The following is a 24,326-nucleotide window of genomic DNA, read 5'->3' on the forward strand; positions in this document are numbered from 1 at the left end:
TTGTTTTATACACACGGCAAATGCACAACATTTTTTCGTCTTTCAAACATGGCAATTTCATTTTCCCTGTCTTTCTTGTAAGCGTTTACTCCCTCCATTTCTAAACATTTGTCTTTCTAGAAATTTTAACAAGACTACATACGAAGCAAAATGAGTGAATCTATACTTTAAAATATGTCTATGCATCCGTACGTTGTAATCCATTTGAAATGTCTAGAAAGACAAATATTTGGGAACAGAGGGAGTAGATCACTGTAGTAATCTAATGTTTTTATATTTCTTTATGGAGGGAATATAAGAAAATATTTGTACACTTATTGCTCCCCAACAAAAACTATCACCAGATATTATAGGGTCCAAACTTTACTGATGGCAATGTTTCCTATTCATAGATCTGCAGTTTGCTTTTATAAGTCAGGTTTAAGCGACGTGAAGGGAAAATATGACTGATAAAACAAAACAGTACCAGCCATGGAATTAATCAATAATTCTGCTGGGAGGCGGAAGAAACGTGGTGCCATGCGCGAAACGTACAAATAGTCGTGAGACACTACAACATACGAGTATTATTGTTTTCCGTCAAAAAATAAACTGTTTTTCAATTGTTGCATGATATGTTTATTGCTCAGGGATTGAAAGACACTTTTCAACAAACAACAAAGTCCAGACGCGGCTACCACAAACACCTGATTCTGATTTTTATACAGATATAATATGAATAGTACCCCTAAGGGCTAATATTTGCTGATGGTTCGAGGGTTCACCACAATCTTCACAGCACAATATCCAGTATGATACAAAACAAATATCTGTCAGCAAGTCAACCGCACGTCAACCCATCAGACCATGACAAGCAGCCATATACCATTTACAAGAAACTAACTACATTAGTGGCCGCCATCAGAGCCATCGTCCACTGCCTTTCCAGCGCCTCCACCGCATGACTTTGCGACCGACTCAAACAGCTGCTTAATCTCAGGTGCGCAGTGTGTGAAGGCTCGGTTCCAAAAGTTGTAGCGTGGGTTCTAACAGAGCGCAACAATGCCGCATACATTAGTCACCATTGTGGTGATGGATTTCGCCAAACATGAATAAAAATGCAAATTTTTTTACAAAATACCTTTATCAGCTCGATGAAGGTGATGAGTAATCCCCAGGGGTGAGGACGGTTCACTATCAGCCGTTCTAAGAGAACCCTGGTTACCTGCTCCTGGATATGTTCCTGCAAATTCCAGTTCCAACTCCATTGTTAGTTAGGAGAAAGGAAACAAACTAGATTCATGCTCGCTTTGCACCAACTGAAAAATACCTGGGCAGCTTCAGCAAATAGATACAGAATGATGAAGGAGAAGTAGTGTGTGTGGCTATTCGGGTAGCGCAGTTGGTTAGCAATCGCATTCAAAAACAGGTAGCGCCCCTCTGTATCCAAGTTCGTTACAAGATATCTGAAAAATTCAGTCGCTGTTTCGATCTGAAAAATATCCATTGTATTATGGTTAATCTGCTGTGCTGACGCAGATGCATTTGCCTTGTTCGCTTGCAATTGTTGCACCGCCTGAAATTTTATTTCCAAATAGCAGCTTAGAATATGACATATAACAAATAAAAGAAGCAGAACGGCAAACTCACAACAAACTAATAAAACAAAAACGAGGCAGAAGATTACTGTTATCCTATATTAAAGAAAAATAAGACAACATCCCAGACAAGACAAGAGGACAACCTCAAGTGTGCGGAAGAAATTTGTGGTGATTTTTTCTTAAGAAAGAAGAATTGGTCTATGAACAAGTACTCAGAAGTAGCAAGTCCCTACTGGTAATTCCACCACATGAGATGAAAAATATACTCACTTGGATGCCAATGTAGAGAACAAGCGAATTCATCAGAGGCACATTGTAGCGTGTCCCAGCAACATTAGCTTCATTCTGAGGCAGCAGCAATTTTTGCTTCAGATCATTCAAAAAGGATGAGCCTTCTGGTCTCTGCACAATACAAGTGAAGATTCAACAACGCTGTAAAATGAGGGTCCCAGACAACACAAGCAATTCATTCAGCATATATAAATGCCATCACCTTAAGATACTCATCGACATCAACCTTCATATGCTTTAACTTGAGGGCACCATCGACATCTGACATGATTCGTGGAGGTAATGAAATTTCAGCTAGCAGATCAATCTGCCACAGAAACAAGAGTCAGATATTGTCTGAAATTAGGAGAATGGAAGGAACTTTTATGTCTCTTTAGATAGACCTTCAAGTTAGGAGTAGATGGGTCTGGAAGTCTCATGTTGCGCGGAAAAGCACTAAGAATGACATTGCGCATTTGAATGCAACTGGAAGGGATCACGTCACAAAAACTGAAGTGATAATCACACAGAAATTCAGGAAAGTCATGGAGTAGTACAAGCAGCACTCTCATAGTTCCTTTGTACATAAGGTGCACCTAAGTAAAACAAACACAACAGATATAAGAGGTGGCTCATAATTACTTGAACAAGACAAATGCGAAAAGTGATTGGAAAGGGGGGATTAACTGGTTCTAAAAGGTCGGCAGTTCTCAAATACGGTTCCATGAATTTGAACAGATCAATAAGTAGTCGTTGGAAAAAAGGCCACCCTTTTTGTGAATTGCCCGTCAGCAGTCTTGCCATAAAGGTTCTATGACTCACCAACTCAAGCCAAGCAAAGCTGCAACAGAACAATGTATCAGATTACCAAAATATTACCAATACAGATTTCAAACATAGTACAAATCTATAAGTGAACATTTGAGGTTTAGCTGCAGTAAAAAACCAGAAACTATCAACCACTATTACAGGATTTTGGTCTGACGACAACAAGGAGAAGCAGGCATGTGCACATAATCCAGAGAGGCTGGAGGCTGCACCAAGACCAAGGGGCAGCAGCAGTATCATCTATATAGTTACCCTAGTGTAATTTTCTTTATTTTTGTCAAGTCATCACTACTAGGTGAGGCCTGCTTTATTAAAAGGCATTGGGCTGGTCATCTTGACGCAAGGTCTTATATCCAAATTAAGAGCCATGCTGTTTTGCTGGCTGCTACTTGAAAGTGAGCGCCCTAACCAATCCTGATAGCTAACCAACCTTGTGCATAACAGCCGCACAGCAAGTAGAGTACAAGGACAATTGAGTTGACCTTTTGATGTGGGACTGTGAGTTAACATTATTACATAATCAGTGCTGTACAAAAGAAAAATGTAACGAAGCACTTAGAGAAGGAAAATCTTCAAAGATACGCGGGGGGGCGGGGACTAGGATATAAAGCACATTGAACTAACAATCTTTTATGGTGCCTAAACTACAATGATTCAGAAACATCAGATGACATAGCATGTAGATATTGACATAGGATGAGCAGATTAATAAGTGAGCCAAAAGTGATGGACAAACCTCATGCTAGGAATTCTCGAGGGTTGCAGTACATGGAATGCATTTGCAAATGCAGCCAAAACCTGATATATACCAAAAAAGATTGTTATATTCCTCCTGGTACAATAAATAATAAACTAAAATAGTTCCTGGTACAAAAAGAATAAACTATACATAGTTAAAAACATGTGTACCTGGAAATTAGCTCCATCATGATGGAGTTCAGAAGTACTAAGGTCATTCAGCCAATTGATAAACAGCCGAAAGTATGGTCGGGGGTTAAATGAAGCTTTCTTCTCTTCAGCATCTTTCTGAATGACCCTAATTGTCACTGACAATATCTGGACACATTGAAAACAATTTAACTTCAGTAGTTCAAGTAATTTGCATGACAGATTTTTGAAGTCCAACTTCTCAATCCAGAATTTGATTCTACATTCTTTAACTAGTATAGGGCAAAAGGTTATCACTGGTTTCTAGATACTGACCTTGGGAAGAAGGCTGCCTTTATTTGGTCCTATTTCCACTGAACAATTCTGAAGACAAATAATAAGAGGAATTAGTATCCAGGATAATAGAGATTAGAGAGCATAATCTTCTGTGCATGCCGTCAAAAAATTGTGACTTCAACTATCTTTTTGACAAACATAACTTTCCACGTTTGAAGTTATCCCCTGTGGCTAGCTATAAGTGAACTTTTTAACATAAAAGGGAGTGGATAAATTTGCTATAAGAAACAGTGATAGTAAAGCCCTGTGAGTGATCTGACCAAATAATCCATACTGAAAAACAACATCCGACAGTATCCAGGGCAAACAACAATTCAACTGTACTAACGAAACAGAATGCTACATAACTCGCAGAATACATACATAAAATAAATCATTATGAACTCAACTCCATTTCTTGAGGTATGTATAGTTATACGACATGTCACTGGAAAAAAATAAACGAGGGAAGAATACATGATAGGCAAATAAATCGACCACTGCATTCTGCTCCTATAAAAAGCCTGTTTATTTTCTGTTTCATTAGCAGAGACATTATTCACGTGCCAGTTCTTGCTCATAAACATAACAAGTTGACAGCTACAAAAAGAACGAACCTTTAAAAATTCCATATTCATCCTACAACAATCCTAAACCATACACAGCAGACTCCAAAGTAATACAGAAGCATGTGTACAAAATAATTTTATAGATACCTTTATCACCACAGACACAAGCTTCGAATATGAATCAATGGGGAAATATGATATATGTGATGACTGCTGAGACAATCCACCAGGAGCATTAATTTGCTCAGAGACTACAGAGTGTGCAACAGCAAGTTCCTGATTGATTCAAAAATTAGCATGAAAGTAAAAAAAAAAAGCAACACACACACACAGACAGACAGAGTATAATCTACGAGTAGAATAATCACCGTGAGAATTCGGAAGAAACGTTCAGTGAATTCGTCTCCCTTCAGCAGGCCAATATGTTGCAACTGCATAACATAACGACTATAGGCCGCATCACTAGCATTTGGATGATCACATATTTGGCACCACTCAGAAAATAGGTGTGCAACCTGTGAATCAACCAATATAATGCATCAAAAATCCTAGCATATACAATTCATTCTGATGTGTAAAAATGGACCTTTAAAATAATATGTTACACTGCTGATATTTTTCTACACTGTAAGAATAAAATTATGGCAACAAAGCCAGATGACCGATTTAAACCAAAACTTGTACTATGGTTAGGCAATACTTAAGTTAACTTGCATGTACAAAGTATTGAATGTAGAAATAAGGGGGTATCAGAAACACAAATAAGCATCTAAAAAGCCTACATATAGCAAAGAAAAATCTTACTGTTATATCCTCAAGATTCACGTGAATCAAAACAAAGTTCTAGTAAATATTGCAGAATTCATAGTTTATGCTACTGAACGAGTTCCACAAAAGATACCTGGTCTTGAAAAGCAACAGAATCAGCTACAGTGGCGTCGTTAACACTGTTTTCCTCTTTGTTTGCCCGGTTAGGTAGAACCTACAAATTTGAAAGACATGTTTAGATACAATCGAATCACCAACTGCGTTTACCTACGAGACACATTGTGAACAAAAGACAGTTGATAGTTGAGATCATTTTTAAATGTGAACAAAAGACACTTGATAGTTGAGATCATTTTTAAATGTGAACAAACGACACTTGATAGTTGAGATCATTTTTAAATGTGAACAAACGACACTTGATAGTTGAGATCGTTTTTAAATGTGGCCTAACCTTTTTATCCTTCCCAAAAGCAAAACCAGGAGCATTGTTGGCATTATTCCTTGCAATCTCATTCACCTGTTGCATCAACTCAGGTGAACCTGACCTCCTTGAAATCTGAAAACCAAATGTATAAGAGTGAGCCAGATTTTGACATGTACTGAATCTGATCTCCATTTGAGTAACTACTTCAATATCTAGCTCTTGTCCACCATTTGTAATTTGTTTGGCAAAAAGAAATATTTTTTGGATAGAAATATTCAATCAGAAAATACAAAGATTGTCCTTGGTTGCCACAGAGCATGCTCCTTGGGGGCAAGACCAACGGGGCAACAACTGAATATATACAGCAGCTCAGAGAATCAGTGCACCTTTGATAGCACATCAACAACATCCTGGAGTTCTGAGATACTAGCGGAGTCCTGAGTAATCAATGTCTGGACAAGTGACATGGCAAATTCTGTTGCAATCTCTGAGGAGAGAAGAAACATTTGGCAACCCAATTAATAGACGAAAATAATACAAGAGGCACAGGTCCAGTGTTTGTGAGGACTATGAAACAGAGGAAGTACTATATACTACAAAACAAAACAATTCAACGTACTGTTTCTTCCACCGTCAATTAGCTTTGCTAACTGAACATTGTACTCCCTGACATCCAGCAAATCAGAACGAATAAGGGCAAAAATGATTTCACTATTAAACTTCTTCTCATCGTCCGAATAGATTACCTGCGCACAAAAGTTGACAAGACAATTAAAAAACTTGTGTGTGAAGTCCCCAACCTGAGAACTGTGGAACAAATCACAGCAAACCAAGAGCCCAATTGATAAACTCCGTTCCTGAGAATTAAATATCAATAGGTGATCTCTGTCGCACAAGGGTTCAAATATGCTGCATAAACCTCTGTGCCAAGTGCTAATTCCAAAACGGAACTAACGGTTGTAATTTGTATCGTTAGTACGTTGTTTATTAACTGAATATTGTTTGGCAGCCCGCTCGCTCTTATGCACAACTGCATTACACTAAATTATCTCACAAGACACGAAAAGGTCAATTCACACTCATAAAAGGTAGTCTAACATACCAGACATATTGCACACTAATGCAAGTATATAAATAGAAGCATAACAAATTTAAACACGGCATTCAAATGAAATTAAGGCTCCTTGATGGATATACGAGTTATATAGACCTTTGGATCAATAACAACAAACTACATTGACGTAGCACAACAAGATGAATTATGGAAAATCAGGAAAGCGAAAAAAGGCAACTAAAACAAAGGGTATATGCCATAAAGAAACATACCCAATTTGTTAGCTCCTTGACAACAAGCTTGCATACATCTCTTATCGCAACTAAGGTTGCTAGAAACCACATGACAGAACCGCTATTTGATGTGTTGTCATACAAACTTTTGAAAACCTGAGACCAAAGACACCAAGAAAAATATGTTAGAAGAACAATTGACAGAGTATTGTGAATAACAAAATGACCATGATTTACCTTTTGTGCAACAGCTAATGCAGCCTCATCCCGATTAACACATTTGAGTAAGATATCAGGAACTTCCGCTACAACAGACTGAACAAGAGAACACAATGAAGAAGACATGTTAGTAGCAATTAGATAAAGTATATGAGTTTTTAATATACTAAACAATGAAACCATGCACGGTGTGATTAACTTCACAAAATGTTACAGCAATAGATCAATGAGCTGTTTGGTTCACAGCTAATATTGCCTAAAAACACAGTGGTGCACCACACTCGTTAGTTCCTACACTTCTTAGTTGCTAAACGGGATGATGACATATTGTTTCTCTTGCCACAGTATTCACACCTATTGTTTTGGTTCACAACACAGGACTACAGGAGCAGTGGCAGAGGCCACACTTTGCCTAAAGTGGAAGCACTAAATTCCTACAGAGTAGAAGTAATGAGGGAAGTAATGAGGGTTAACCTGGATTTCCACATCTTTACCATCCTTGGCAATCAAGACTTCCAGCTGGAGGGTAACAACAAATCAGTTAAGCAAAACAGATATATGTGATTATGTAGAAATTTTAAAACTACTGGAGTTGCCTTAATATACATGGAATTGAGATTTTTAATCAGAAAGTACAGAAGGTCGGAATTTATAGTAAAGTTCATATTATTTACAGTATGAGATATATAAACATAAGAAACAAAATGAATGCAGATCGCTCTGCACCATCACAAAGACATATCAACAATGTGCCACTGACATGTGGGCCCACTTGACAACCCCACATGTACGTGATGGCATCTTCAAAATGAAACTAACCTAAATATTTCTATCTACTGTTAAATAAATAAATGGGTGTTGGAGGTGGCTCATCAATCCCCCCCCCCCCCCCCAAACCTTGTAAAAAAAATCTTAACAAGAAATAAGTGTTACTAACCTAAAACACAGTGGATACCCAACCAACTACTAAAGAGTCTCCAACAAAAATGAAGCATGGCACAGGTGACAAAGAAGCACGACTAGGTGTGGTGTGGGCAGTCTGTAGGCGAAGCACAAAGTGGAGGCATATACATTCCTAGGCAGAACCAGACTAGTGAGCCAGTTTATATACTTGTATCCGAAGCAAAGAACAGGGCTGCTTTGGTTAGAAACTAAGATAAATTATCAGATGCATTCAACAAAAACTCCACATGATAATAATAAATTAATAGAACATATGATAACAAGTCCTAAGTAAAAGACAATAGAGTTACTAACTCACATGGCTAATACATTAACATATAAGGTGTTTTCTGTTATTACCCAGACCTGTCTGTTATATGTTGGCCTTTGGATCATAGAATATAAATTTAGGTATTCATTCTGATAGAAAGCAGCCATTAAATCATGACAAAATTGAATGGAAGTTCATGTGTTGCTGATTATCAGTTCACATATATCTCTCCAAATTTACCTTTTGTGAAACCTGTTCGTATCTCTCCATAGCATCACCAGTGCTCAAAGTATCAGGTAAACCAGATCCTAGATTGTCAGGAAATGTAGCTGGAGGTGGCGTCATAACATTTAAATCCTGGTACATGATTGAAACAGGTTTCAGAAGTCTCATATATCATGTACACATGAAGTGAACAAGAAATGTTATGTTGGTCGTGACCATTATTCCTCCCGCAGGTAGGTCATTAGACATCAAGGGTGGAGATGTGGATGCATCGCCAATGGTTCCACCAAGCCAGCCAGAAGAGTCGCTGGTCCCAACTTGAGCAGGAGAATCACTACGAGGCACAAGGTGTTCATCAATCTAGGGATAGCAGTTCGAGCAAACCACATTTCAAAACCAAAAGGTACCAAAGTATGTGTACCTAGAAAGTTGTGAAGCGCCAGGAATCAATTCCTCATACACCAGCTCTGTAGGCTGAGTTAATGTAAGTGGAGCTGTTTGAGCAGACAAGAAACCACTGGAAGCTTGTGCTAAACTTGGGCTGTAAGCTCGAGGTACACCAAAATTGCTCGATACAGCAGCTGTACCAGAACTTGCAGCACCAACACTTTGGCCATGACTACTCTGCCATACATGAACAAACTCCTGAAATCAACAACACAAGATGCGGTTAGTCACATGTACAGTACAGAAACATCACGTGTTAATTCTAATTGACAATTTGAAGTCCTGGTGCTACACCTCATATACTCGTTGTTGGGCAGGAGACTCTGCCTTGGTATGGAATACTTCAGGTACAGGGGCAAATGGACCTTGAGCATAAGCAAAAGAGTCATAATATGTAGGACCAGCTGCCTCTCTTTTCTTCCTTTGTTGTGAAAAGGATTGAGTTATTTCACCCTCAATCGAATCAACAGCCTGCAAAATGGCGTACATGTCATGAGGCAGTGAACTTCACCAACTTCACCATTGTAGCTCATTGTTGGCAAAATGCTAATGGGGACATGCTCAGGGTGATCAGAAAAGGAGAGGAGGCAAGTTCCACAGTATGAAAGTAAATCACTGGTAGATATTGGCACTCAAATTGCTGAACTAGACTATAGAAGATCACATAATGCATGGGAACTCAAGAAAATGTGTCTAGACTTTAAAGAAACAGCAAATAAAGTATATGTTACTGTCTTGTTGAGTAGGACAAGGGACACGATAGCATGTCAAAGAGCTACCTTGCGCGCCGCTACAGACTCAATACTTGCACAGCCAAGATCCAAATTGTCGTTGATCAGAATCTGTACTATTTGCTCAAGAGTTTCGCTGTTGCTAGCAAGGTTTTGAGTAAGGCTTCGGAGATGAGACAGTAGCGCAACACGAAGCGGTTCCTACACGAGGGAAAAGGAAATAATATAATAGGTTGCACAAAAGATTAAAAACAATAAAAACAACCACAAGACAAAACAGAAGAACGTTACTGCTTATAGGGCTTAAAAACAAGCAAGAGGTACCTTGCAAGTAACATGGGCTAGACTTCCAGCTAACGTTCCGACCATCAAACGAGCCGAGCGATTTGCAGCACTGTAATCAGATTCCGTTGCATAATCCTTCAGGAATTAAAATATCAGTAACATAACAACAATTTCACTATGACAAAAAACTTTCAGAAAGAATACAAGGAAACCTTTAGAATAATTTCTTTTGTAGTTTTGCTTGCTATTGAGACACTTCTTTCAATGACAGGGAGTATTATCTCTTTGATAGCCTTATCCAAAGCCACACCCATGATTCTATGGAATAACAGGAGTTTATCAGCTAGTCAGTCAAATCCAAATTGTGTCAGATATTTATGTTTAGAAGCATCAAACATACTTGCTGAACTGCAACTGTGAGCCAAAAGGCAAAAGTTTTGAGCTTATTTTGAAGCGTATCTCATCATGTGGAATCAGCGACAAAAGCTGCAAACAACAGATGAGAAATTGCACAATAACATATAAAATCTAGTAACCCAGCAAAAGATGGGTGAAAATGGTAGCATGGCAAACCTGAGTTAGAGAGAGTGGCGATGGCGATAGTGATACTAATGGTGTTTGTGAAGATGAGACCTGGGTCAAGGTGTGAGAGGGGACTTGCTCAGGCATCATTAGAGCAATTTTATCATCCTCCACCATACTGTTAGGAGGGAGACGAACAGGAGCAGTATACTGCATGCATAAAAAATGTGTAAATATAATAGAACAAGAATGCATCCCCTAACATGATTGAATTAATAACGCATGCCCAAGCCATTTTGACTCACTATAGTTGGAAGGCTCAGGGTACGGGAAGTGCTATTGACCTCAGGCTGCAGGTCTACATGTTTTATTGGGGGGTTGACACCTGAAGAGACTTCTGCAGCCACTGGGGTTTGGGACGAAGCAACATCTTTGTTTGAAAAATCTGGGTTTCCCTCAACTTCACGTCCTCGATCTTTAAGAAGGGAAGTCGGTTTCACATCTTTCATGTCCACACTGAGGTTCTTAAACAGGACCTAAAATCCCACATAATAAGAGTTATAGGGTGTAACAATAGAACAAAAGATAGTCAACAAGACAGTCTAACCAAAAAAGTTGACAACCTCAATGTCAAATTTTAGATTCATCTTCAGGTTTGGTAGATTATAGATCTCAGAAAGTAGACTAAGAATTCCCATTGTCCACGGATTTGGAGGACGATATGCTATACTTGAATGGCAAGGTTCGAGAATCTGCAGAGCAAGCACTGGTCAGATACCAGGCAGCATGTTTTATACAAATGAGAATGCTGCAAATACACACCTTTGAAGTGAATGGAATTACAGCAATCATAAGTCCTCTCTCATAAGCCTGAAATGATAATTTCAAAAGATTGTCAAGCATAATTGCTTAATACCACTTGGCAGAATCACCCTACCGATACATGCACGCAAATATAGGTAAAATGCAAGTTTTAGAAATAAATAAGACCCAAAACAAGTCAGGCATGGCCGAACGGTCTGTAGAAGGGAGGGAGAACTCAGAAACTAAACTCAGCAAAGAATATTTGGCAGACGAATGCAGTCAAACAAATCTAAAATGCAGAATCTGGTACAAAACAAGTACCTCCACAATAAGAGATTTCGGGTCAATTTCCTTGGCTCTTAATGTCTGGTTTCTTCCAATGGTAAATTTTCCCAACCAACTGCCCAAATTTTTTAGCAAGGAACGTTCCTCGGAACTAGATTTGATAAGATCTGATCTTAACAAAACCTGCACAGGAAAATCTTAAGGTTCAACAAACTTGTTTTATGGTCAAGGCAGAAAAAGTAGACAAGTTAGAGTGACCGCAACCTTGCAGTTCTCATATGTAGCTTTCAGCATCTCCTTACTCAAGGATCTTGAGTTAAGTTTGTCAAAGAATTTCAGGTATAAATCATGAAAATTTGGCTCGATGCTTGCCCTGCAAAGATGGACATGAAATTAGTGCGTCAACGTTAGAAAAACTGGTGCAAAACTGGTGCAAAAAAGAGAGGAAATGAATGGGTATTGTACCTTTTCATGACCATGTACTGTGCAAACCAAGGATAATATTGTTCCTGAAGCACTTCATTAAATTCTTTCGCCTTGGCTTCCATATTAGAGGTGGATATATTGTTAATCATAAACAAGATCTTGTCCTGAACTTCAGACGGGGGAGTCTAGATGGAGAGGAAAATCAATTAGCCCAACCACATTGTGTATTCTCCCACGAGAGCACACCATGGAAAACAATAGCAATACGCCAATACCAACCTCAATTGTATTATCTCTTTGCTCCGCTGCTGCTACAAGTGTCTCAATATTTAAAGCATTTCCAAATCCCGTAGTGTAGGAATGTTGCCGGGGCAAAACTATAAAAAGGGACCAGAAAATAATTCATGGAGCGGTAGCATAGAGATTATAGAACAAATAAAATGTAATCACAACTCTTCTTGTGAAAATAACAAGTAATCAAGTCACCTGTCGAGGTATTCCGGGGGCGCAGAAAACTAGTGGAATGAGCACTATTTGACATGCTCGTAGAGTGAGCTAATGAAGGTGGAACAGTAGTCTGCAATTGAATATTTTCACAGTAAGAGAGACAGTTACTGGTGGATAAGTTACACAAATAACATTAAAGAAAAAAAAAGATCAGAAACCAGCACTGCATCCAAGCATCTCACTTTTGGAAATATGAACAGGCAAGGTAACAGGAAAGCATCTAGAAAATCTGTAATACCTCCAGATGCCTTAGAAAAGTACCTTTAAATTAAAGGCTGAATCAGCAGATGCCGAAGGAACTGAAGGCTGACTAGGTAAAATGCTCTTATTCTGAGAGGTGCCGACGGAGATCTTGGACCTGTCTCCAAGGACACTTGCTTGCCTTTGCTGCAACGGGTAAGGTGTCCTTCCTAGCTGAGTTGGAGATGTACCCATTAACTGCCATGATGGTTCAGATGCCTAAAGAAATCCAAACATGTCAATGATGAAAAGGGATTAGGTCGCAGCACAACATATTAAAACAGTAGGAAAGTGGCAGGATCTTATTATCCTGAAAATTGCCAAACAATATATTCCTGGTGGCCAATCCACCTTCAGTTCCAATTCAACAGTTGCCCCCAAAGATTATTTACCCTCATTTAAGTTTTTGTGATGAGTTACCTCCATGGCTTCAATAGATGACGATCCAGAAACAAGCTGCTCCGTGGAAAGCAAGTTGCCAGCGTTGGGCTCATTTTGACTTGATGAAATCCTGGCAAGTGCTCGCTCAATTGCAGAGACCATTTCAGCATGAGTAGCTCGAAGATGTGAAATCTGCAATATGTGATTGCAGTACTGTGGCCACTCTATTACACGATCCATGAACTGTTCCAATGCTGTCGTACCAAACATAAACATCTGCATCCAAATAACACGATCAGGACTACGGATTGCACAGATCAGTGAACATATGTGGACACCAAAATAAAACAGATTTGAGCTACCTTTGAATCAACAGACTTGCGTAAGGCATCAAGAACAGCGCGTAGAGCAATCCCAAGTCCGAGGTGGGCCACAAGTTCATGTTTGATAAGGGATCCTGTTTCAAAAAATGGAATTGGATTAGACAACAGCACAATTGAGTGGAGCAGATGATGACTTTTGCACGAGCATGTTCCAGGCATATAGACTACTAATGGACTACTATAACCTTAATTCAAATCTTGATGTAGCAGAAATGAACAGAGTGTGGAACACTACTGCTGTGACAAATTGTATGTTACAGGCAACTAAACATGGATCCATAATGAAATAACGTAGAACATGTGGGCATTTTGCAGTCAGAGAGTTATCATAACCCCCATAAAAATACAATTCAACCTAAGCTTGTGTTGTTTGGATAGCATCAAATAGCAAAGTAATATAAGGTCTTGATGGAAGCATGTCTGAATTGTTCTAACAAAATCTAACACGGTGAAAGCCTAAAACACAGCAACAATTTCAAGCTGTAATTTTCAAGACTGGGTAGTAGATCTGTACTTGTGTGGAAAAAGATTATGTATATCAAGTCCAGCTAAGTCACGAGCAGTTTAAGCAAAAAGATAGAGAACCAGAAAACACTGCTTTAATGAGAAAGGTAACCTCAGGTCACAATTCAATATAATAAGTGGCTTATGAAGGTGTAGCAAAGTGAAGATATACTTACCAAATAGCACAGCAGCTAGTTTAAGCTGCTTATCCGGATACTTCGTAAAGAACTTGTATTCCTCAAACAGATTTGAGATCATACAATTAAAAATTGATTGCTCCCTGGAATCCATAACATTCATGTAATCCATTTGTCAACAATCAGTGCAGGAAAAACTATGCTAGACGAGGTTGGAGAACAAACAGAGCATACTAGTTAGTGGCTTGTGTTTATTATCTCATACAACTTGGCAAACAAACTTTGGAGGAAATAAATGCAGTCAGTGATTCAATCAGAAAAGTTCTCAAAACAATCAATGTTGCGCGGGCAGTCTATCCAAAACTGAACTAAACAAGTTAACATAACAATAATTTCTAGAAAGCCAGATAACTAAAAGACAGGATGGTATAATTAAATCATGTCCTACACTGTAAAAGAGACCAATAATATTGTATTTCCGTGCTTAGGTCAGCTATAATCTTGAATATCCAACACTTCAGCTTATTACCATCAGTTGCTTATAAATTCCTTGTGCATACAGTTTTTTGCAGTGTTTCTATGTGACTATATAAACCACAAGTTGAGTTAAACAGGCAATAAGAAGTCATTTTCAAATTGATCTCAGAAATGCACCTCTTATCTGGAGATTCTTTGAAGCGAGTGAGCATTTGTATCATCACATCAATGTTTATCTGTCCAGAAAACATCTGGTGAAAATACGCATTTGCTTCTACTTCAACATCATCTGAACCTCCCTCCGAGGTAGGTATGTCCCTTGCTACAGGACCCTGATTTCTCGATTCATACAGAGCACACAACTCCCTTAGTTCATCCGAGAGTTGGTTGGATAAGAGCTGTCCCAAGTGAGACTGGAGAACCTGCAAATGCGCGTGACAATATTTACGAGTCGAGGAAAGAGCTACTAACAAATTGCAGAAGCACAATAACCAAGAATCGGGCAAACCTTTATAAAGGGAGGACAAGCTTCCCAATACGTGTCCACAACACTAGCTTGAGGTTGTTCCGTGGTACCCTCTACCACATAAGATGCGGCGTTCATAGCTTCTTTCAGGAAATTAACGCATTCCTGGGAGTCAGAGCTCAGAGTGTAAATAGGGGAAACTAAAACTTTGAGATGGCAATGAAAAGACTAAATTCATTCTTTTTTACTTGTCACTTTGGACATCAACAGTCTCAATATACTCAAGTTAAAAGAAAACAGTCTCAATATACACATTTGACCACAACTCTTTGAATCACACTTTAACAATACATATAAAGTATAAACATTATCTATACACATCTGAACACAACTCTTTGAATCACAGTTTGGAAAGCATGAATACTGTACTGATTCAAAAGAGATTTTTATGAGAAACCTAATAATAGCATTTGCAAATGAAAAATAAAGAAATTAGCCATCAAAGTGAAAAAAAAACATTGACTGCACGCGTACTAGAACGAGATCTAATAAAAATGGGGGCAAGTATTGAAGAATACAATAGCAGATTTAAAACTCTACAACGAGTATGGAAAATGGCCAAGCATGCATCATTAAGAGATAGTAATTTAGGGCATATAATCATGCATATTACCTCGACAAAACCGTCCTTGTATACAGTTAACTTCTCAGTGAGCCATTTCTCAAGATGGCTATGATCTTTCCTACAAGCAGCAGCCGCCAATCTAATGCTAAATGCGAATGGAGTGGACTCGAGGACAGCAGATAGGATCTGTTTCAAATGGAAATAAAATTTGGATGAATGACTCACAAGATGACAAAATATTGAGATAACATTACAACATTACAGTTTCAAATGGTGCCAATAACCAAATATTCTATATCAGAAGTGTATGGGATGACCCTCGTGCAAGGTACACCAGCAACATTAATGGTTTCTTTCTTCAGGAAAAGCTTACTATTTGTTGTAGTTGTAAAGAACCCAATGTTGCCACTAACTTCCAGAAATAAAATTAACACTGACGAAGTTGCAACAATAACTTTGACAACTGTCAATGTTACTGTGTCTATACAAACCTTAAGGTCGTGACACACATCCACAATTCTCAGGAGACAGCTTGGATCAGAATGAGCATCAACAAATCCTCGAAGGGTGAGGCATGGGTTAATATGCCAGAGATAGTTCACCACATTTCTCTTTGTGGCGTCCTTCAGAATAGCAGGAAATGCACAGGACAGCACTTCAAATTGGAGGAGATTATAGGCAGTCTGCATAGCAGAGCATGGGAATTAACAATAGTAAAATGATTGAACTGAATGTAGCTTGTTAAGCAGGACTAGAAGAATGTCATACGTTGATGTGTCCAAGACCAACAAGTAGGAGTTCAGGGCAATGTCCCAAAGGATAATCAAGCATGGACCGCACCGACACAGTGTGTCCAACTTCAGCAAGCTGGCATAAAACCTCTAGAAGGTCAAGGCAAAACCAAGCATGATTACCTGGACCAAGACTTGCAAAGTCCGGAAGTGCCTATAAGAAATTACAACTGTTAGATGTATGAATTGTACGTGATCTTGTCATGAGTAAAGCCACATGTTACGAAAATAGTACCAGCAGCCTCGAACTATGTGCAAATGTAAAAATAGTAGCAGGGGCAGAAATTGCATGCTTTAAAAATGATATCTGGCCTTCTGTATTTGTCCACATTGACCCACAAACAGCATGAAGCGGAAAGGGATCCTGTATTATTCAAGAAATTTGTCAGCCAAGCATGTGTGTCTGTTGAAATGCCTGAAAATGAGCACATATATGTTTACCTTGCAAGCGCGGCCATATATATTCATCAGTAAACAGAAAGCTGCTTCATCAGGAATACTGAAACCCTCATGATCAAGGCTTTCCATAACGTGCACCCAATTAGTACTTGGGGCCTACATGGGAAAGAACAACCAAAGTTAAAATGCAAAAGCGTGAGGCAAAGGAAAAGAATACAGCATGACGATGAGCAAGGCCTCACCAATTCGTTGATTGAATCCACAAGAACATCTGTGTTCCATGTAGTCAATTGAGGTGACTCACTCAAGTGGGTATTTCGAATAGCAGATACAAAGGTTGCATAAGTGTTATGGGCCTCTGCAAGACTATTTTGAGTGCCAATAACTGCCCCGAGCAACTTAGATATTGCCACATCATCAAGAGGCTGAAAAGTGGAAAGTATTTCCTTACACTGTGTGCTGTCAACAGTGCATCCATAACCCAACTCAGTTACTATGTCCGCCATACTTATTTCTTTCCCAATTTCAGAAAGAAGTGACTCAAAGTCATCATTTGTGCTATCCAAGTACATCTCCAAATGTCTGCACGACACAGAAAATAAGGGGGCAATATGTAAGTAATCAAATGGACATGAGGTGAACCGAAACGTATAGGTTTTGGCTAGTTATAAAGATTAAACACCTTGAATGATTTATTGACTGAACATCATGCTGCTCTTTGGGGATGGGAGCAAAAAAAGGACTCTGTCCAACTTCTAGAAGAGAAGCAATGTTACTAAAAGTATCCATATGCTTTGCCAGGCCATCGGTCTGGTGAAGGAAGACGACGATTTCATGAATTTGATCATTTGGTACCGATTGATTAGGATTCAAACACAACTCCTCAATTTGAGCAATTGCAAATTGTTGCCCTGGAACGATGAAAATGAAGTAGATGTCAACGAACAACTGAAACCAGAAGAAGCAACCCTGATACACTCAACACAGAGTTCAACTTCACCACCTACTGTTTACCTTTCAGCTTCATGCCTGAATTATCAGAATCTGACAGCGCAAGACCAATACCGACTTTCTCGGCTGCTGAGAGTTCCAGTGCACTCGACAGAGTCTCAAGGAGGCCATCAGTACCAGTTTTTATCCGCATCAGTGCCTCACAGAAACAAGTGCTAAAATACGTTTTATCCAGACAATATCTGAAAGTGGCGGATAGAAGATCATGCTTCAACTGCAAGTTTTTGGCCTCCCTGTCATTCAGCAGCACTTCATCCAAACAGACTTGGAGCAGCAAAAGACATCCATCGTGACCATAGTCAACTAACTGCAAAGGTGGAAAGATAAATATATCAGAAAACCTGCACCGAACTTTAGAGTTAATTTTGTACTTTGCTTGGACGCAGAAATGGTTGGAGCAATAAATTTCTCTCGTAAACTGCCGGGTTGTTCACAAAGGCTGTGAGTTGCTTGTGGGCATGCCTATACTGCCCGCCAACAAGACCACGCCTTGTCTGCAATTAAGAACGTTCGGCAACTGATGCGGAGACGGAATCCCACATGCCAGCAGCGGCACGTGCTGCACTCTCAGCCCAGGTGCTGCATGGGCACATCTCGTTCCCTATCCCCAAATCCTTCTACATACGTCAAATGGACAGATGGGCCGACCTCAATTTGTATAGCGAGCATTGACATGACGAGTTCAACTATAACTAGCTCAATTAGGAACATCCAAGTGTGGGAAATGAATTCCCATTCTATTCTGCTTACTAATTACAGTAGAAACGTATCTTGTCGTCTTGCGGTGCGCAAACGGTAGTGATAATATCAGAATTCCGCGAAACGGCCTCTCGGAATCAGCAGCACGCCGCGTACAAGGCGGACTCCTGGGCTTACGTGCTGACCGATTGCCAGGAATTGTAAGCTCGGGCAAACATGCCCTAGCACAAGTGCTCTGGCTTGCAGGCAGGCCCTACGCCTGCATACAGAGATCAATCGCGACTGGACAGCCGACCAATTCATGGTCCACGGGACGCTGTGCACACCACCGATTCGGAATCTAGGTCACCCAACCCGATAATGTAGCAACGATCCTACCTAGGGACGCACCGCCACAGTGGCGAGTGAGATTAGCTGATACGGACCGCGGCGGAACAGATCCGGGCGGGCGAGGGGCGAATCGGGCGCGCCGAACCGGTGGGCGGGCAGCGGGGGAGCGGGTCTAGGGTTTTATATACCTGGCAGAGCTCGCGGCGGACGGACTCGCGGTCGGCGTCGGTGGCGCCCTGCAGCACCAGCCGCACCTCGGCGGCGACGCCGGGGTGGCTCAGCGGGACCATCTCGCCGGCGGGCAGCGCCGCGGCGGGCGGGGGCGGGGGCGAGAGCGGGGCTGGGGCGGGGGCTGGGGGTCGGCTGATGGCCTTCGCTGTTGGGTCTCCGAGGGCGAGCGAGGGCGAGGGGAGCGTTCGCGTTCTGCGCAGATGGCGGAGGGGCGGGTGGCCCTCGTGTTGTTTATAGCCGGGATCGCACCCGAACGATCGATCGAAGCCGACCGGCGTGTGTCACGCCGGGTTTGCGTCGATCCATCTTTTCCTGGCCGTCCGTCGGGGGATCGACGGCTCCGCCGGTCGCTGCGGCCCAACCGATTTTGGGCTCGTCTGCAGATATGGGTGGATAGATAGGTTCGAGGGCATTCTTTGGCCTTGTGTGTGTTTTTGTGTGCATTTATTGTGTAGGAAAGAGTTTGGTGTGTTTGTCTTTGATGAGTAGTACAACTTCCAAATGAACGGGGTTTTATACATACACGTTTGTCGTGTTGAGTTTTCTTGCTCCTCGTGAACCCGCAACCACCCCCTTCCCTACCCCCTATGCCGACAGAGGTACGATGGGCGGCGGTGGGTGGGAAGTCAGAGGTTGGGTAGAAGTTAGGTTACACTACGTGGCAATTCATGGACAAACGATGCAACATTGGCGGTGAGCTACCTTCGAGAGTGGTGTAGTGGTCGAGGCTTCGCGAGAACATCGGCTCGTCAGAGAAGCGAGCCGACGGATGCGGGATGAATAGGGGATGTATACACCCTCTTTATACAAATTGGTGAAGCGGTGTCTGCTGTAATATACACTTAAGCTTGAAGTATACCAACATTAGGCTAGGGTTTATGGGTTAGTGGCCCTCGTGGCAAGCCATGTCGTGCCCAACTGGGTAGCTAGTGGTGGCCATCCCGCTAGTTTAGTTTAGTTTGCCATCACTGGTATAGATGTCTTTGAAGACAATGCTCATAATTGGTTCGGTTTCCATATTGATCGAATGTCTAAGCCTTAAATGTAGTTTTCTTGCTCCATGTGACACCCCTGACGTTGATAGGCAATGGCGATGGCATCAAGTACAAGGCAAGGGCTCAGGGAAAGTACATGTTAGGTTGGAGCAATGGTTGTAGGATGGCTACGATCTCCCCTACCGAAAGACATGGCAGTGAGTAAAATGTCACGGTGGTGGCTGTTTCAAATGAGAAGTGAGCGGACAAATGTGAAGGGTAGTCGTCGGTCCTTTTTTTGCATTGTATGTGCTTAGATATAAATTATACGTGTTTTTAGAGTTTGCCGGTCGGTGCTCGGTAGCGACTCCTTTTTTATTCTTTTTCTTCAAACAAAAACTTCAACACTCTTTATTGAAACAGCTAAAACAAAACAAACTTACTCTTCATCTACCTTATCTATATGGGTTGCCTCCCATAAGCGTTTCATTTTTGGTCGATAAGCTCGACCGTAGTGACGATTACTTCTCCTTCGACGTGATAATGCCAAGCCCGTAGATTCTAGCCTCTATGATGATACCATCTCCTGCATACATCTCCATCTACTTTTTCCTAGGGAAATTTCTGACAAAAGGTCCTTCATGGAAAGGTCAAATCTCACATTTCCTTCAAAGACACTGATGGTAGCTTTTATAGTTATTAGAAATGGCCTGCCTAGTATACTAGGTGCAATGGGATCTTCTGGCATATCAACGATAACAAGATCAATCATAACATGGCGATCATTAATTTGAACGACTACACCATCTTTAATCTCTACTGTTTGTGTAAAGGTAGAACTGGTCATGTTCAATTTAATTTCGCTATTAACAAAATGACCAAGATTGAGATTGTCATAACAGTCCTAGTGATAGTAGAAACACTAGCACCTAGATCTCACAAAGCATTGAACTTATTCAATCCAATCTCAGTTGCAATAAAGGGTTCAAATATATCCTTTTGCTTAGCGAACAGCTTACCATACAACTTATTTTCTTTGGCATCTAATTCATGTACCTTAAGTGCAACTTGATCAACGAAACGTTTATACGCCTCATCATTTGATACCTCGCGTAGTGGATGCTTAAATGTCAACATCTTCATGGAAATCTGCAACATCCAACATGGTAAGATTGCTCGGGTATATGCCTCCTATCGAGCTCCTCTTGAGCTTCTTCGCTACTTATCATCAACTTGACACTTTCAACTGGATTAGGTTTCGGCTTTACAGTGAACTTTGTTAGGATCATTATTTGACTCTTAAAAATTTTAGTAACTTGTGCATCCATGCTTCAAAGATCCTCCTTCTAAAGTATGCACATCGTCAGTGAGTCCAGCAACCTTTAGAAAATTGCCATAGAGCAACAATACTGCCTTGAAAAAAATGAGAAATCTATCAGGAAGTCCAAAGAGTTATTGGTCGAGGAGATGGAGTCTGAAGAGTATGTTGCTCTTGAATCGCAAAAGGATGAAGTGTCGATGCATCATGAGATCCTCTCAACTGAGCACGAGGGACTTACTTATGATTACCTAAAAAGGAAACAGGAAGTCGAGTCGCTGAGATTTCCTCACACTACAAAACGAGCGCTAATCTACGACGTTTCACTTGTGCCGCGTAAAATTGTTTTTCGTCACCAAATATGGATTGGTGACGTTTTCCGTCCATCACCCCCACTGTCACTGTAGTGCCGTCACAGAAAATAAATTCTTCACCGTACCAATTTTTCCTTCATGCAAGATCGCATTTTGTCACTGACAGCCATTTTTGGTGACGCCCAGACTGTCACCTACGATAGGCCAATTTGTTACCTAAGATCGGTTTCGGTGACGATAATTCGTCACGAGTAATCATTCCGTTGGTTTGACTGGTCAAAGATTCTGACAAATGGGGCCAGCAGTTACTGATGGGGCAGCTTCCAAGTGGGTCCGACGTAGGTTTTATCACCGACGGTGCTCGTTAGTAATAAGTCGAGCGTTAGTTGACAAGTCAACACTGTTGACATATGGGTCCATAATATGCCGACGTGGTTGCTTACATGTGGGACCGGCCATCATTTTTTCTACGACAGTGAACGTCGCCAACAGTTATGATGTTGTCGTTTGACCAGTCAACAGTTCTGACATGTGGGCCCAATGTAGTGCTGACGTGGATGCTGGCAAGCGGGTCCATATGTGAGTGACGTGGCTTCTTACATGTGGGACCATACGCTTGTGACGATGTATTGGTACGTCTCCAACATATCTATAATTTTTAATTGTTTCATGCTATTATATTATCAATCTTGTATGCTTTATACACCATTTTTGTATCATTTTGGGGAACTAACCTATTAACTCAGTGACCAGTACTAGTTGTTGTTTCTACATGTTTTTGGTTTTATAGAAAATCCATACAAAACGTAGTCCAAACACGATGAAATATTTTCACGATTTTTTCTGGACCAAAGAGACACAGGAAGCTTCGGGGGAGGTCCAGAAGCTAGACGAGGAGACGGCAAAGCAGCATGGCGCGCCCTGGGAGTAGGCGCGCCGTGCACCCTTGTGGGCCCCTCGTAACTCCGTTTGACCTAATTCCAACGCAATAAATTCCCAAATATTCCGAAACCCCCAAGGCGAGACCCGAAACAATTATTCTGCGGCTGCAAGCCTCTATTCTTCCGCGATTCCGTCTGGAGGCCTTTTCCGGTACTCTGCCGAAGGGGGAACCGATCATGGAGGGCTTCTACATCAACCTTGCTGCCTCTCCAAAGATGTGTGAGTAGTTCCCCACAGGACCTACGGGTCCATAGCAGTAGCTAGATGTCTCTCTCTCTCTCACTCTCTCTCTCCCTCTCTAATCTTCAATACAATGTTCTCTTCGAAGATCGATTTGATGTAATCTTTTGTGGTGCATTTGTTAGGATGCCTCAAATTGTGGGTTTATGATCAGATTATTCGTTGAAAGTAATTGAGTCATTTCTGAACTTTATTATGTGTGATTGTTATAGACTTATAGCTATGTAATGCTTTCTGATCTATGAGTTATCTTTGGCCAAGTTGGTGAGTAGATCTTCAGTGGAAGTGGTGCATAGTAGTAGGTTCAATCTTGCGGTGTCCTCACCTCGTGACAAAAGGGGTAGCGAGGCACGTATTTGTATTGTTGCTACTAAGAATAAAACGACGGGGTTCGATCATATTAGTTGGTCTTATTTTTTCTATATTATGTCATCATACTTAAAGTATTTAGTCTGTTTGTTATGAACTTAATACCTAGAGAGGCAAGCATAGAATCGCTCTCGAAGTGGAGTAGTAGTAGTAGATGCAGAATCATTTCGGTCTACTTGTCACAGACGTAATACCTATGTACTCATCATGCCATGAATAACATCATAACTATGCACTTTTCTATCAATTTCCCAACAGTAATTTGTGTATACACTGTTGCTGTGTTTCTTGAGATAGATGCCTCTAGTGAAAGCTATGGCCCTCGGGTCCATTCAAATCACATTGCTAAAACTCTAATGAACCTGTTGCAATTTGATTACTTTTATTTAGTTGTACAATTTATATATTGACTACTATCAGAAATAATCCTTACAATTAACAAGCACAAGTGAATTGACAACCCTCTTGCCTGCATTGGGTGCAAGTATTTATTTGTGTATGTGCAGGTACTGTTGAAGATCATTTGCGTTGATCTCCTATGTTGGGGAACGTAGCAATAATTCAAAATTTTCCTACGTGTCACCAAGATCAATCTAGGAGATGCTAGCAACGAGAGAGAGGGAGTGCATCTTCATACCCTTGAAGATCGCTAAGCAGAAGCGTTACAAGAACGCGGTTGATGGAGTCGTACTCGCGGCGATTCAAATCGCGGAAGATCCGATCTAGCGCCGAACGGACGGCGCCTCCGCGTTCAACACACGTACAGCCCGTGGACGTCTCCTCCTTCTTGATCCAGCAAGGGGAGAGGAGAAGTTGAGGGAGAACTCCAGCAGCACGACGGCGTGGTGGCGATGGAGCTCGTGGTTCTCCGGCAGAGCTTCGCTAAGCACTACGGAGGAGGA

The 24,326-nt window shown here is 40.9% G+C and overlaps 1 protein-coding gene across 1 annotated transcript; it reads right to left on the bottom strand.

Moving 5' to 3' along the window:
- Positions 1-674: 674 nt before the first annotated feature.
- On the bottom strand, positions 675-19,420 carry LOC123099134 (CCR4-NOT transcription complex subunit 1). The gene is made up of 51 exons (XM_044521277.1): positions 19,225-19,420; positions 18,011-18,314; positions 17,679-17,907; positions 17,239-17,578; positions 17,039-17,152; positions 16,833-16,961; positions 16,575-16,751; positions 16,298-16,489; positions 15,855-15,992; positions 15,224-15,346; positions 14,893-15,137; positions 14,278-14,381; positions 13,577-13,671; positions 13,254-13,490; positions 12,855-13,052; positions 12,573-12,663; positions 12,366-12,463; positions 12,126-12,271; positions 11,925-12,033; positions 11,697-11,843; positions 11,394-11,441; positions 11,195-11,323; positions 10,877-11,107; positions 10,623-10,781; positions 10,450-10,535; positions 10,262-10,367; positions 10,089-10,184; positions 9,813-9,965; positions 9,328-9,504; positions 9,008-9,231; positions 8,803-8,920; positions 8,602-8,718; positions 7,623-7,667; positions 7,167-7,244; positions 6,969-7,085; positions 6,262-6,388; positions 6,029-6,129; positions 5,670-5,774; positions 5,352-5,432; positions 4,819-4,965; positions 4,598-4,726; positions 3,882-3,929; positions 3,588-3,734; positions 3,415-3,476; positions 2,538-2,691; positions 2,255-2,446; positions 2,074-2,178; positions 1,851-1,982; positions 1,310-1,555; positions 1,121-1,222; positions 675-1,025 (listed from the first exon to the last, which is right to left on the bottom strand). Exons 1-51 carry the CDS (start codon positions 19,324-19,326, stop codon positions 888-890), a joined length of 7,218 nt encoding a protein of 2,405 aa, XP_044377212.1. The 5' UTR covers positions 19,327-19,420; the 3' UTR covers positions 675-887.
- Between the last annotated feature and the right edge of the window lie 4,906 nt (positions 19,421-24,326).

This window comes from Triticum aestivum, chromosome 4D (genome assembly GCF_018294505.1).
Source record: "Triticum aestivum cultivar Chinese Spring chromosome 4D, IWGSC CS RefSeq v2.1, whole genome shotgun sequence".
Classification (NCBI taxonomy): domain Eukaryota; kingdom Viridiplantae; phylum Streptophyta; class Magnoliopsida; order Poales; family Poaceae; genus Triticum; species Triticum aestivum.

Bases quoted from the DNA above. Each gene is read 5' to 3' on its own strand.
- LOC123099134 (XM_044521277.1), bottom strand. From the start codon at position 19,326: ATGGTCCCGCTGAGCCACCCCGGCGTCGCCGCCGAGGTGCGGCTGGTG. The intron at 17,908-18,010 runs GTAAACAGTAGG...TCATCGTTCCAG, and splicing joins TTCAGGCATGAAGCTGAAAG to GGCAACAATTTGCAATTGCT. The intron at 12,464-12,572 runs GTGACTTGATTA...CCCTTTTTATAG, and splicing joins CCCCCGGAATACCTCGACAG to TTTTGCCCCGGCAACATTCC.